General features: G+C 34.6%; 1 protein-coding gene across 2 annotated transcripts in view; it reads right to left on the bottom strand.

The window, feature by feature from the left end:
• The window catches only part of Tmprss15 (transmembrane serine protease 15), a 102205-nt gene that overhangs the window by 10902 nt on the left and 77070 nt on the right, over positions 1–14233 (bottom strand). For both annotated transcript variants that reach the window (XM_042676982.1, XM_042676983.1), the window contains 4 exons: positions 11745–11840; positions 8193–8242; positions 7828–8002; positions 484–665 (listed from right to left, as the gene is read on the bottom strand). In XM_042676982.1, coding sequence (XP_042532916.1) covers positions 484–665; positions 7828–8002; positions 8193–8242; positions 11745–11840 — 503 coding nt within the window. The remainder of the gene's footprint in view (positions 1–483; positions 666–7827; positions 8003–8192; positions 8243–11744; positions 11841–14233) is intronic.

Here is a 14233-nt window from a genome sequence, read left to right as displayed (position 1 = left end):
GCATTGAGCAGAATCTTTTGGGACAAAGTTGACTTTCTCAAGTGAATTCTTGCACCTTTTCCAAGAATTTAGAGGAAGTCATTCTTTTACTGTTCTGGTAGTATTCTAAGTTCTCCCATAAGGTTCACTTAAATCAATCTTTATCTTTATACTGTTCTCTCCAATTATGTCTTACCATATCCTCACCTTAATATTGTGTAAAAAATGGAGAGGACATGTGTAATATTATGACATCTTTCTTTGTGTTAATATGGAGAGATCTAAGAGTTTTATTCTACACGTCCTTTCCAGATGTCTAGATTTCAATACTTCCATGAAGGTAATTTAATGCTCTGCACACACCAATTCCATATAAGTTACAAAGAGTTCTATAACAGATCATCCAATTTTATGAAGTAGTAATGAACTCATACTGATAATATTTCTACTCTTCTTTTGGAGCAATTTATGCAGATAAGATGATGAAAATCATTTCATTTTTACCTGTGTAATTCACCTTAAATTCAAGATGCATCATGGCAATATCATTGTTCTTTGTCCGTTTATTGTAATGAGGGTTTATGACAATTTGATCTATCAACCGGGTTACTATATGAGGAGAAGTCAGATTTGATTTCATATGCAGGCCTAGGAATGCTGTCCACCGTGATGGATCTACATTTCTCCTGCAGTTGGTAAATAAGGAAAGATGAGAAACTCTGTGGTCAAAATAGCTAGTTATCTGATCATATCTTATACACAAATTTAAAACTATGCTTGCCTGTTCTATAATATTCTTATATTACTACTAAGAATTCTTCAAAATATTTATTATTTTTAACTGACAATAAAATAGGACAAATTTATGGAAAAAGTCTTAACTAATGATAATCTTTAACATGTCAATCTCTTGAGCTCCAATTTTAGCATGTGATTCTCAACTCTGGCTTTATCTCAGAACCAACTGGAATAATTTCAGATAGCACAGATACCTGATTTCTCTTCTTCCACTGTGGTTTGATGTCTTTCTGGACTGGACCACCAGGCAATTATAAAAATATTTTCCAATTAAGACACTACACTTATAGCAACATACAATGTAGTTTGAAAACCTTTATATTTGATTACATCCTACTCTTTTGATTATAGTCTAAGTTTTTTTTTATCAGGCTTCTGCTGTATTTAAAATGATACTGAAAGGAAGTTCAGGGTAGTTTTTCTATTTAGAGGGCTAACCCTATCATGGTACTTACTTGAATAATTTCCTTACTCAAGGTTGGCCTGTGTATCCACTTGTAGTGGATAGCATAGGTGTTGTAAGACAGAACTTTGGTAATATATTATAATTTGAAAATGCACAAAGACACCCAAATATATTATTGGCCTACAATAGCTTCATGCTAAGGAATTACCAGTGAACAACTGGAATTAAGCCAATTAAATCATATCCACAAAGAAATCAAAATCCAATGTCTGCAATTATAGTGAGAAGTATTGATGATTTTGAGTCTTAGCAGTTGCAGATGTTTAGTTTAATGTGATGTTTAGAATGTTAAAGTTCAGGGTACCTACAAATGCATGAAGTTACTTTCTATCTGCTTAATAACAGTTATCAGTTAATCTAATGAAGATCTCAATACTCAATGAACATCCACTAATAACCATACTACCTGCGCTGCGAACTGGTTTGCTTTCATTGGCCTGGGCAGATATGGGTAGGCAGGAGCTAAGTCTGACTAACAAGCCTGCACTTAGGCCAGATCTGGGGCCCATATTGTCTTGCACAGGGTTCTGTGGGAGCAAGTGAAAACTGAGTGAAAAGACTGAGAGGGTGGGTAAGATCCCAGGTGTGTGTGTGGGAGTGTGTGTGTGTGGGGGGGGGTGTCTCATAACAGTTCTAGGCAGGGTTCCCTGGGAGGAAGTGAGAATTGAAAAGAGGGAATTGAGGAAGTGGCAAAAAGAAGGGAGCACCATGCCTGGTTTTGGTTATCTGGGCCCAGGTAGGGCATGACATCCTTCTCCCAGCTCTTGCTGGCAGCTCTGGTGGTGTCCTGGATGCTAGGAGGAGAGTATTATGGTATAGCACAAGGCCTGTTTGCTTCTCAAGAGGCCTTGCTTTCCCAGTTCTAGAACAGAGGATTCAGTATTTCAGTCACACTTGGCACCCTGATAATTGCAGTTAACCTGATTACACTCTGCCCTCCCTATTCCCAGGTATTCCATATCCACCAGGGCCTTCTTTAAATAAAGTGAAATCTTTCCCTCTGAATTTCCTTCTCTGCCTATCATGTATTCATTTTATTTTCTAAATCTCAGCTGTCTTAATTTCACTTGATTACCTGCCTGTGATGACAGATAAATAACATGTACTTACACTATTTCAAAGACTGGTGTTCTAATTCAACATTTAATTCATAATTTGCTTGGTATTTGCAGTAAACTAATCCTAAAATTACTACCTCATGCGTTTCTTACTTTGTACTTAATTTTATTTATTTATAATTATATAACTCATGTATCACATTGATATATATTTGTATTTCTGCACAGAAATTTTTATGAGAGTAAATTTTTCTCTCAATAATATTAGCCAATATTTGTTGAAGGGATAGAAGACCTTTATACAGATTGTGCTTTGGAATTAAGAGAGTGTATATATCTCTATATACACATATATAATATCTATTATTAAGAAAAATAAGTAAAATTTCTGCTTACATGTTTTTATACTTAATTTTCTTCAGAATCTGTCCTTTAGTTTAGATGGGCATGTGTGGTTTACTTGCTATCGATTTAAATCATTGTTGGATTAAAACAACTCAAAAGAAAGAATAGATAAGCTCCCAAATTCTTAACTAATTTGTAAGTACTATATTTCATCTGAGATTTAATCATTATAATTACTGCTATGAGAGAGCCTGCAGGTAACACAGAGTGAAGAAATCACCAGTGCCTCACATTATTTTAAAGTCTTCATTAGAATACAATACACAAATCATGAACTGTGAAGATTAAGTACAAATGCTTCAAGCTACTGGCCTAATTAAATATAATTTACAAGGTTAATTTGACATATTCTTAAAGATTGTTATGATGCTGCTTGGAAAATAACATCTCTTTTATGTGTCTCTTGCTTCAGCACCAGTTTAAGTAGTACATGGTTAGGAAAATCACTATTCACATTTCTCCTCCAAATATTGCTGACAGTTTTCTGTGTCTGAACTTCCTCCACTCTGTGTTTACTGCCTCTTGTCATTCCTGAGTCTTTTCTGAGTGGATGTAAGTGGAGAACACAAAGGTTATAGTCAATGTTTCTCAGATTTATGAACCACTGAAGACAAAATATTTAAATTCATAATCTTCATTTCGTTCTTGAGAACTGGTATTTAATCATGATGTGGTTACTGGACACAGGGAAATCTTTGATCAATTACCGAAAACTGAGAAACAGAGGAAAAAACCTTCAAGGATACGATTTTTGATGAAGGGAAGAGACTCAATAAGTTTAAAACATCTTGTCTGAAAGAATGTACATTCTAGTAAAGAAGACCCACAGGATATATGGGTGTGGGGAAAATGTGGGCATATATGGGTAGGCATACTGTATAGCCTGATGATAAATACAGCAGATATAGAGTATCTTTTGGTATAGAAAAAGGTGGCTTGAATTTTGCTACATTTCACCTGTATCTTCCCTTTGCTAGCAGAAAAAAAATGGATCCTAATATGTAGAGAAAGAGAAAGGAGCTGTGAGGAAGAAGATATGTGGAAAAGACAAATGACTGAAATAAAACCACTCAACTATCATCTGTCAACTACCATTTTGACAGTGGAGCCAATACATATACTATAGAAAAGACAACCTCTTCAACGAATGGAGAAGATCACACACACCCCGGGCTCCCATCACTTTCCTACTGTTTATACTAATTTCATGCTTCATTTTTTGTACTTATCTTTCCCTCAAATACTTATTTGAAGTTTTTCTGCCTTAACCTGTAATATAAACATTATCAAGAAAAGGATTCAGCTGGTATGGGCGGTATTATAATTCTGAAAACTTAGATTAATGTTTAGCACAGGTTAAGTACTTAGGAAATATCACTTGACTTCATGCAGGGAGCAACCCAAGCTCAGGAAGGACTGAGGAGACCTATGGCCATGCACACTGCCTTGGAGCTGTGTGATAAGTCACACTATCACATGTGGTTATGCAAAGTTAAGAAAAGAGGGTTCAGCAGTGTGATTTCAGATGGTGAGATACCTCATAGGTCTGATACTGAAACATCTACAAAAGGAAAGCGAAGCAGATTGGTTATTTTATCTGCTTTTTAAAAAAAAGTGTGTTGTGAAAATAGTTGTTAGAATGTGTCAAGAAAATAGACCAAAGGAGACTTTCAGAACACATCTGAATATATTTGAAGAGAAAACCAAGGTTGCAACTTGATTCAACATCTATCAGAAAAACATAAATTCTAAAAGTCTATCCTTCAAAAGGAGACTTTTAGAGGAAAGTGCTGAGGATCAAATCCAGGGGCTCATGCATATCAGCCATGGGCTCTACCACTGAGCGCTATGCTCAGCTGCTCATCTTTTAAATCTGAAAAATGTACTACAAACTTAGAATACTACTATAGTATTACTATAAGCAGAAGGATATAATCTTCATCATCTTAATTCCTTAAAATCATAGACTAGGTTGATAAGAAACAGAGAAATGACATTGCACACATGATTTTATACTTTATATACAAGTACATATTGTATTTATATAAATAAATATATACTATATATTTATATTTTATATATAAGCAAATTTATTAAAATTATCTTATAATGTTGAGGCATTTAGAAGAATCTCAAATTTTCAACTGTTAGTGTAGTATCAGATATGCAAGACTATTTTATAATCCGTGTTGAATTGCTTAAAAAGTTATTTTCTGAAGTTATATTAGATGCATCAGCTTATTTTAGTACTAAGCTATAAATAGCAGTGTGAATCTCTTACTGTATCTCAGCTATAACACATATAAGATTATATATTTCAGCATTTTACTTTTCTTACATTTTTATATCAGTGGTAGTGGATCAATATAAAAAGTTCAGAAAATAAATCTGCTGACTCTTTATTGAACAACACTTAGATTTTTTTCTCCTGCTCTCCCATGTAAGAATGGAAATAACATTTTATTTCATACTTACATCATTCATAATACTCAAAGGCATCTTAGTTTCGTTGAGATAATCATCCTATAGGGTATATATCTTCCTGGTCCCTCTATAGACCAAGAGATTGAGACTTAGATACTAAATTGCCTAGTCTGTAATCCCATGTGAACTCAGTCATGTTTATGGGATCAAAATTTTGACCTTCGGCTCAACATCACCTTTGTACTTGAAGTCACAGGAAAGTTGCCCTGTAATTTTCTAAATTCTTCTTTCAAGATTTTAAAGGGAGCAACTAGGGGAATAGAAGAACAAAGTAAGGATTTTTTAAAAAAAATATCATCTAGAATCACAGCTCTTAAGGTGCAAACAGGACTTCAGACACTAAGATCTGAGATAAGAGGACAATACAACGATCTGCTAGTTAAAACTCTAGAATATGTTTGTCATGAAGACAAACCCTGTGTGTTGTACATGTCACAAAATGATTGATAGGGGCTATTCTTTTTATCAGGAAATTAAAGTTTTTACTATACAATTAGGTTTTCAGATGATAAATAACAGACAGTATTCTAATACTAGTTAAAATATTTTAAAATCAAAGTGTGTAAACCTTTTATCAGAATTTTTTTTCTTTGCTAAAGACAGGAAGTCAATGCACAAAACATTTGGTAAATAGAGAAAAGTTATAATTCTATGATTAGTAAAGGATCATCAAGTTCAATGTAAGGATAATTTTGAACTCATCATAATTTTAATATAGCTTACCTTTGTTCATTTATGTTTGAACTGAAGTTATTTGAAGATGTTTTATGTGTTACATGATTGGACACTTGTTTTAATTAAACTGCCTCTGTTTCCTTCATGAATGTATAGTTTAAAAAGACTTGAGATCAGTATCACTGACTTATAAAAAATACATTTATAGGCAGTTAATTAAAGGATTTCATTAGTATTGCTGCAAGTGTGGCTGGCATTCAGATAATAGATGTTCTGGAAGAACATCAAACATCAAAGAGTTTACCAAGTTCGAGATTAATTTAATTGACTAATGCCTACCCATGTACACTAGAAAAGACTAACGCTGTAGCTAGAAATATCTTTTACTTATAGCACAGAAATGATACTGATGTTACCCAGTGTGAGGATATGGGTAGATAAGCAATACAGTCCTAGTTAACAGGGGAGGAGAAGATGCCTTGTGTCGGTATTTCTTATGGTATGACTAAAAACAGATAGCTGATACTTTTCAGGAGGCAGCAAAGTCAAGAGGGTGCATATTTACTATGAGAGACTGTAATTCAATCACTGAGCTATAGCACCTAATATATAATATCAGAGAATGATATCATGGAATGAAACCTGGGATAGCTCCATTGATCAGTCTATTGACCAACGTGATATCTGGCCAAGGATGCTGTCTCACCAGAGTCCTAGGATTGGTTTTTGGCTTTATTCTCATTCTGTTCTATTAGATGTTTAGGTGTCAATTCAACCCTTCCATGCTCATTCTCTGTGTTTTTCCCTATCTTCTCTAAAAAGATGACAACTCTTTGGATCTAACGATTACTTGTCTTTACATGTATTGCCACCTTCTTTGTCTATATTAGTTGGAAGAGTTAAAATTTTGTCACTTGGTTGACTGCAGCTGTTTGCCTTACATCTGAGCACACACAAGTCTTTAGAGACTGGCTTCTGGCTTCACGCTTGGAGGCAAAACTAAACTGCACAGGCAAAAGTCTCTAGGGCATTACTTGCTAAATCAGAAGCAGGAATTAAATCCTCCTTACACTCATAAACACCAAATGAGGAAGCTTGTTTTTCTTGAAATGACTTAGAAATAACAGAATGTTCTATGTCATATGAAAGGAGATACTGACCATATTTCTGAGCCCATGACAATTTCTCCCTTTGCTTTGCTCTTCTTCATGTTCCCTATTCCTCCATGTGGCACTGAGTGAAGACAGGCTGATTTTAAAACAGAGAATGAAGTCCTAGGATTCTGTATGCATTTGGCCCTATTTCATTATGAAAATGAACTGTAATACATTTTATTTAACAAGTCTAACCTGAGATGTAGTTAAATATTTCGATTCACAAAAAATGTACTTAAACTTCTAGAATGCACAAAATTGTTAACAAGAGGGCTTCCTATGCACGTTTTTCAGTGTTAAAAGTTTGTCAGCAATAAACATTAGCCTAATTAAGTGATAACAAGCATAATTTGTGTGATAAATATTAATTCTGAGGTTTAAAAGCTGTTCTGAAGTTCCAGCAGTTGGAGTGACCGGTGTAGGAAGATGATGAGTGCCAAGACAGACTGCGCTACGTAAAAAGTCTTCAGTCAACTAGAGCTAGACGGTTAGATCATTTCTCAGAAAAGCAGACAAACAAAAGCAACACAAATATTCACTTTGTTACATGGTAAAACTTCCAATTCTGTGTGGGTAGGAGAGTTGGTATATGTGATACTTGATACACACTTGATATATGTAACAAATGAAGAATAATTTTTGATAGCGCTCATTTTTATCGGTGACTGTAGGGAAAAGTTATTGAAACTTTATCATTAGAATGTAGAAATATTTCCCTGATCAGATATGAGGCTGAGAAATGAAAAAGGCATAGAAGTGTCTTCGATGGCAACCTTGATGGAGAAAAGACCTCTGACCCCACACTCACCCATATACGCAGTGTGCGGCAGACACCAACCATTCTCTGCTTACAAGAGACGCGCCGCAGACAAGCTGGCCTCTGTAATACAGAGCAGCGAGCCATGGCCAGGCTCCCGCTTCTGCGTTGCTTCCTCCAACGACTTTTGGGCTGACTTCTGGAGTCACCAGCTTTCTACCACATGCTATTAATATAATTGAAGAAAGAATATCTGCTTTACTTGGAGGATTTTTCTTTGGATCATGAGAATTGAATGATGATAAAAGAAAAGTGCAGGTGACAAAAATCTCTATATAGGATTTTAAATTGAAGCCTTAAAGAGAAGGTGACCAAAAGAAAAAAAGAGAGAGAAGGTGATCAAAAGGTTTACTTACATTTATGATTACACTGCAAGTAAATCAACGAATCTTGAAAGCACTGTTGACTATACAAGAAAAACAATTACATTTCAAAATTTGTGCACTTGATATTTAATGTAATGTATAGTGCAAATTATATTATTTATCTTTACTTAAATGGACCTTAATGGTATATATCAAAATATCTATTTGATATATGACAATACATAAAATATAAGTAAGCTAACATGCCCAGAAGAAAATGCCATACTGTAACGATAAGTAGCAATGATTTTACATTCTTACTACCACTTACTTTTCCTGTGGTTTAGGATAAGTTCCTCAGTATTCTTGAAACTCAGTTTCTTAATCCATAAAATGGAGGTAATAGTACATAATGTATTTAAATTTTATGAAGATTAAAAGTAGTATTTATAATGCAATGATTATAGTGCCTTACACATAGTTAACATTTGGTCAGTGATAGATATTTTACTATATTTGCTATTTTGCTTGAACTAACATTGCATGTCTTATTTTCTGATCTAATAGGTCCTGCTTAATGGGAAACAGGTTCTAAGATGTCTAGCTTATGCCTGAAAACCACACACCATATTAAACCCTACATTTAATGCCATTAAACCCTACATTTTAATGTTGCAATGGAGTATCTATTGCACATTGTAGTCATATATATATATATATATATATATATATATATATATATATATATATATATATATAGTTTGGACTGTTTCAGAAAAATAACACTTTCATTGTTTACAATTCATGGATTAAAAACTTTATGATGAGTGTAGATCACAGATTTTAGGACCTAACTATATGACAGTTTTTTCTTTGCTTATTGTGACTTTCTGCTTTTCACATATAGGAAATACTGCATAACTACTACTTTCTTTGAGAGGCATTTATTAAGTGAAAAAAGGCATCATTAAAATATTGTAGTCAATGTCACCGAAGGAGAGATTCACTGTAAATGTGGGGCACAAAGAACAACTCACTCCTCTAAGAGATAAAATAAGGTCTGAGTCTCTGTTCAGACTGGGACCTAATTTAGTAGTTATGACTTGCCTATTTCTGGAATTTCCATTGAATACTTTTAGACTGTGTTTGAGTCTAGGTATCTGAAACAGTGGAAAGTGAAACGGATAAGAAAATACACCTCCAGAATATGTCTTGATATTCCCTCTGGCAAAGTATTCTCCGAGGAGCACTCGGAATGAGGCTCTGTGTTTCATTCTGGGAATGATGAATGATGAATAAATCACAAGTCCTGCTTTTGAACATAGCACTTGTAAAATAAGCGACTAATGAACTCATTATTTATTAAAAATGTGAATACTATTTCTTTTCAAAACTACCCATTCTGTTTTGAATAAAAAAAGACATTTTCATAATGTGTTATACCATCTAACCACTAGAGATCAGTGTAACATAAGAAATTATAGTACTTGACCATACCATTTCCTAATACAGCTACAGCACATCTTGGGCATATTAAAACACACTTATAACATATATCCATAACTTCAATGATTTACACCTATTTACTTACCACTATTTCTTTTCTTCTCATTTTTAGGTGCTTTAACTTTGAGAAAAGTAAGACAATTAAAAAACCAAACAATATAGGCTCAGTCAAAAAGATTCATTGATGCAGGAATATGAAATGACAAAGTATTTGAAATCATATTCATCAGTTTTGTCTGGTTTCTTTAATGATTTCAATAGACATAAAAAGACATGTACTCATATTTTATTGACCACAAGAACACATATAGACATAGATATAGATATATCATTATATATCCATAGTATCCATAGGTGTGTAAATTAATTTCACTGCTGATACATACTTTATTTGAGTAAGAAGTTGTTTCTTGATGCTTCCTAGTCTATTTTCAAGTTTCATAGAAACTGTGCATTTAGAGTATTCAAAATGGTCATCTTTAAGACATTTTCAATATTCTCGGACTAAACAGTGTTTCCTTTGGTATCAAGCTCAGAAATAGTTAACTATTAGTAACCAGAAAATTCAATGCAAGTTAACAATTTCACAGTGTGTTGTACACAATCTTATGCCTTCAGTGACTCAGGAATATAGAGAAGTATGGTGCTTACTCTCTAGGCAGATTGAGGAGTGGAACTTATTTTGCCAAGATTTATTTATGGGAGTTGGAGAGAAATAGTATCACTGTCCTTACAATGGATTCTGTAGTCAGAGTAAGGTTACCCCTAGTACCCAGAATGGCAACACCATGATTTTGTGTCTTTGTCTTGGCCCAATGGTGTAAAAAAGTGTGATATAAAAGTATGATATAAATGGATGGGTTACTCTGGCATTTAGTCTGGTTGGAAAATTCATGCATCTTGATTTATTTTCTTTATAGAATTACTATTTATTTATTTATTTTTGTCAGTTGTAGGGCTTGAACTCTGGGCCTGGCACTGTCCCTCAGCTCTTCAGCTCAAGGCTAGTGCTTGAGCCAAGCACCACTTCCCATTTTCTGGTAGTTTACTGGAGATAATAGTTTCAAGGAGTTTCCTGCCTGGGTTAGCTTTGAATAACAATACTCAAATGTCAGCCTCTTAAGTAGCTAGGATTACAGGCATGAGCCACCAGCACTTGGCTTATAAAATTACTATTTAAAGTGAACTATTACCTTCAGGACATTAAAGAAAAGAAATAGAATGTTTTGGGTAGAAGTAGACTTGGGTTTAAATGTGTAATTTGGCTATAAGCTTTGAGAACTTGTAGAAGTCACTTATCAAACTCAGGCTTTCCTTTCCTCATATTTGTGGTGTTATCAGTATTATCTAACTTGTAGAACTTTCAATAGATTTTAAATTAATACTAAAATGTTCTACCACAGTGTCTGTCATGTGACAGAAATTCAACAAAGGGTTGGGAAGGTGGCTCAGTGGTAGAGCCCTTGCCTTGCATGCATGAGGCCCTGGGTTCGATTCCTCAGCATTACATAAGCAAAAAGAAAAAAGCCAGAAGTGGTGCTGTGGCTCACGTGGTAGAGTGCTAGCCTTGAGCTGAAAAGCTGAGGGACAGCACCCAGGCCCAGAGTTCAGGCCCCATGACCGGAACCCCCCCCCCAAAAAAAGAAATCTTAGTACTGTTATTGTGCAACATGCTAAGTATTTGAGGTCAGATGGGTAATTTCTGATTGGGTTGCCATTATCCAGTGTTGGCAAGTGGAGAATTTAGTCTTTTAAATGCCTCAAAATAGTATAAAAATGGGAATTGTGAGTCATTAGATTTTCACAGTTGAAAGATTCTTTTACTTATTTTTATTGAAACCAAGAGTGCAGGGGTATTTTAAAAAGAACCAGTTTTCACAGAAAATAGAACCTAAAAATTATCTCTGCAATAATTATAATAGTGACATCAGTATAAGCTGGCCTTATTTTTTGTTGTTGTTGTTGAGATTTATGGAGTAATTTAATTGAACTTCCATTGAATTCAATTGAATAGTTTTAAATTTCTTCTTTTTCTTTTGTAATTCTTATAGTTCTATAAAATATGAACATCTAAAAATCACAGATTTCAGGACTCACCTGGGAGTTAGTATTAAACTGCTATTAGGTGCTTTGCTTAATTTTACAAATGGTCCACCTCTGGTAGAGAATATAGGCATTGATGAATTTCCACTCCTGGAAGTGGAGGAAGATATATGTTAAAAAAATACAGTTAAAGACACACAAGCTATGTTGTTTTAGTTTTGTCATACTGTAGACACAGAAAGAAATGAAATTTCATATAAGCAGATGAACATTGTAGTATCTATTTTCAAATGTTTTGCCACCTAAAAAGATGGTGCAGATTATATTATTTTTATAAATAAATAAATAAATATATCGTTTAAATAGGGATACAGGTGGACCCATTCCAACAATGAGATGTACAAGTCGTTTTGTCGAAAAACGAACTTTACAGCTTTGGGGGTGGGAGGGAATAGATGGGAAGGGATGGAAATGGGAAACAAAGGAGGAGGCAACAATGCTTGATAAGAAATGTACTCGTTATCTTGCCCATGTAATTGTAACCCCTCTCTTCAATATTTTCACAATAAAAAATACATGTTCCCTAAGAACTACATATTTTGTGTTTATTTTTCAAAAATGGCTTGGTATTTCATTCAATTTCAGTCTAATTCCAAACTCTAATTTTAAAAGGTGGAAACTGTATGATTGCTCTTAGGAACATATCCTCTGGACCTGAAAGTATCAATGGATGAGCATAATGGGATGAAGAAGGCCCTTGCTACTGACCAAGGGTATGAAATCGCCTGTGCAAAAATCTGATATGTCCACATTCTCAGGTGTGAATCCTAATAGAAGGTTTTTCTTAATTATCCCATTTTTCTTAAACTTAGACCGAGAATTTCTTCTACTGTTAAACAGTAAGATTATGAAGGTCTTATCTTTTGAAGCACCCATATGTTGCCTTTTCAAAAGAAGACCCAATGATTTCAGCTCTCAGTAAAGTGTGGACAATGTTAGTGTCAACATAGATGTTTTGTTATTTGTGTATAGAAAAATTTCAAGGAAAACTAAATGACTTTATGATCAATAAGAATAAAAGAGCAGGAAGGAGCATTTTCAATGCCTTCTTTCTTTCCTTCCTTCCTTCCTTCCTTCCTTCCTTCCTTGCTTCCTTCCTTCCTTCCTTCCTTCCTTCCTTCCTTCCTTCCTTCCTTCCTTCCTTCCTTCCTTCCTTCCTTTTCCTTCCTTCCTAGCAAATATATTACATATATTTGCTAATGCTTAGAAAACTCATTAGTCTGGAAGTCCTTAAAGGGCAGAAGGATATTTAGAAGTGCAAGGATGTTTCACTGAGGTCATGAGGAATTTACCAACGCTGTCCTGTGATATCTAATGACGCATACATTATAGAAGATACAATGAGCCTCAAACAGGTTTTAAGGCATTTTGAATTTTACCATTGGTACAACTGTGGTTATCACACAAATCTTGATTTATAAAAGTATGGGAATTCTAAGACTAGAAATAATCCCAGCTATTTTGGAGGAAAAGATGAGAGGTTCCTAGATTGAGACCCTCCTTGGCAAAAAGGTTAATGAGATGGTAGCTCAAAATTCAATACGGATGTTGTTGTGTACACATTTGTAAAACAAGGTATGCACAGGCAAGGATAAGAGGATTACAGTTTGAAGCCAGCCCTGGCCAAATATATGAGACCCTATATGAAAATTTAAAACAAAAAGAGCTAGACATCTAGCTTAATTGGAAGACCATTTGGTTAGTAATTGGGAGATTCTAGTTCAAATATGTTACTACCACATTTATATATGATGTGTGTGTGTGTGTGTGTGTGTGTGTGTGTGTGTGTGTGTGTGTGTGTCCTAGTGTGTGTGTGTCCTATAGTTGGAACTGAGAAGTATCCTTTGTTACTGTGGGGGCAAAGCTGGTGGGCTACAGTCACTTTCCAATCTCCATTTTAGACAATGCTTCTTGTTGATGTGTTTGATCACATTCCCAGTATCCATATTCTATTGAACGTCTGCCATAAAGTAAACATTCTTCTACGTAGTTTTCTATGTCCTGCCTTCCCATCGCACATTCTTACAGAATTAGCTATATCAGTAACTGCACTCAACATTCTCCAATCTTCTAAGACCACTAGAGTCAGAAACTCTGGGAGAGGGTCCAGAAATCTGTATTTCAACAAGCTTTCTGGGTGGTTCTGGTGCCTACTATTATCAGAAAACTCCCATCCTAGCCAAATACAAGATTTTCTTTTCTACTTGTCTAAGGCACCAGGGACATTTTTATTCTGTAGTGATTTCTAGTTATCTGATCATCTGTTCTACAGCACTTGAGACTAAATGGGGAACATCTTCAAGATGCTCCTTTATTAAAATTTTCCATTAAAGATATATTTCTGGCATGTTGATTTAAGCATCATACATCTACTACTGGCGTGCACTATGAAGGGATGGTTATTAGTGATTTTATATGATTATTCTAGATGAAATCAACATATTTATGAACAATGGATATTCAGCAAATTGAAGAGAGGCTAT

Source organism: Dipodomys spectabilis, unplaced genomic scaffold, assembly GCF_019054845.1.
Source record: "Dipodomys spectabilis isolate Male_0828 unplaced genomic scaffold, ASM1905484v1 ptg000032l, whole genome shotgun sequence".
Lineage (NCBI taxonomy): Eukaryota > Metazoa > Chordata > Mammalia > Rodentia > Heteromyidae > Dipodomys > Dipodomys spectabilis.
This window is presented reverse-complemented; position numbering and strand designations above follow the sequence as displayed.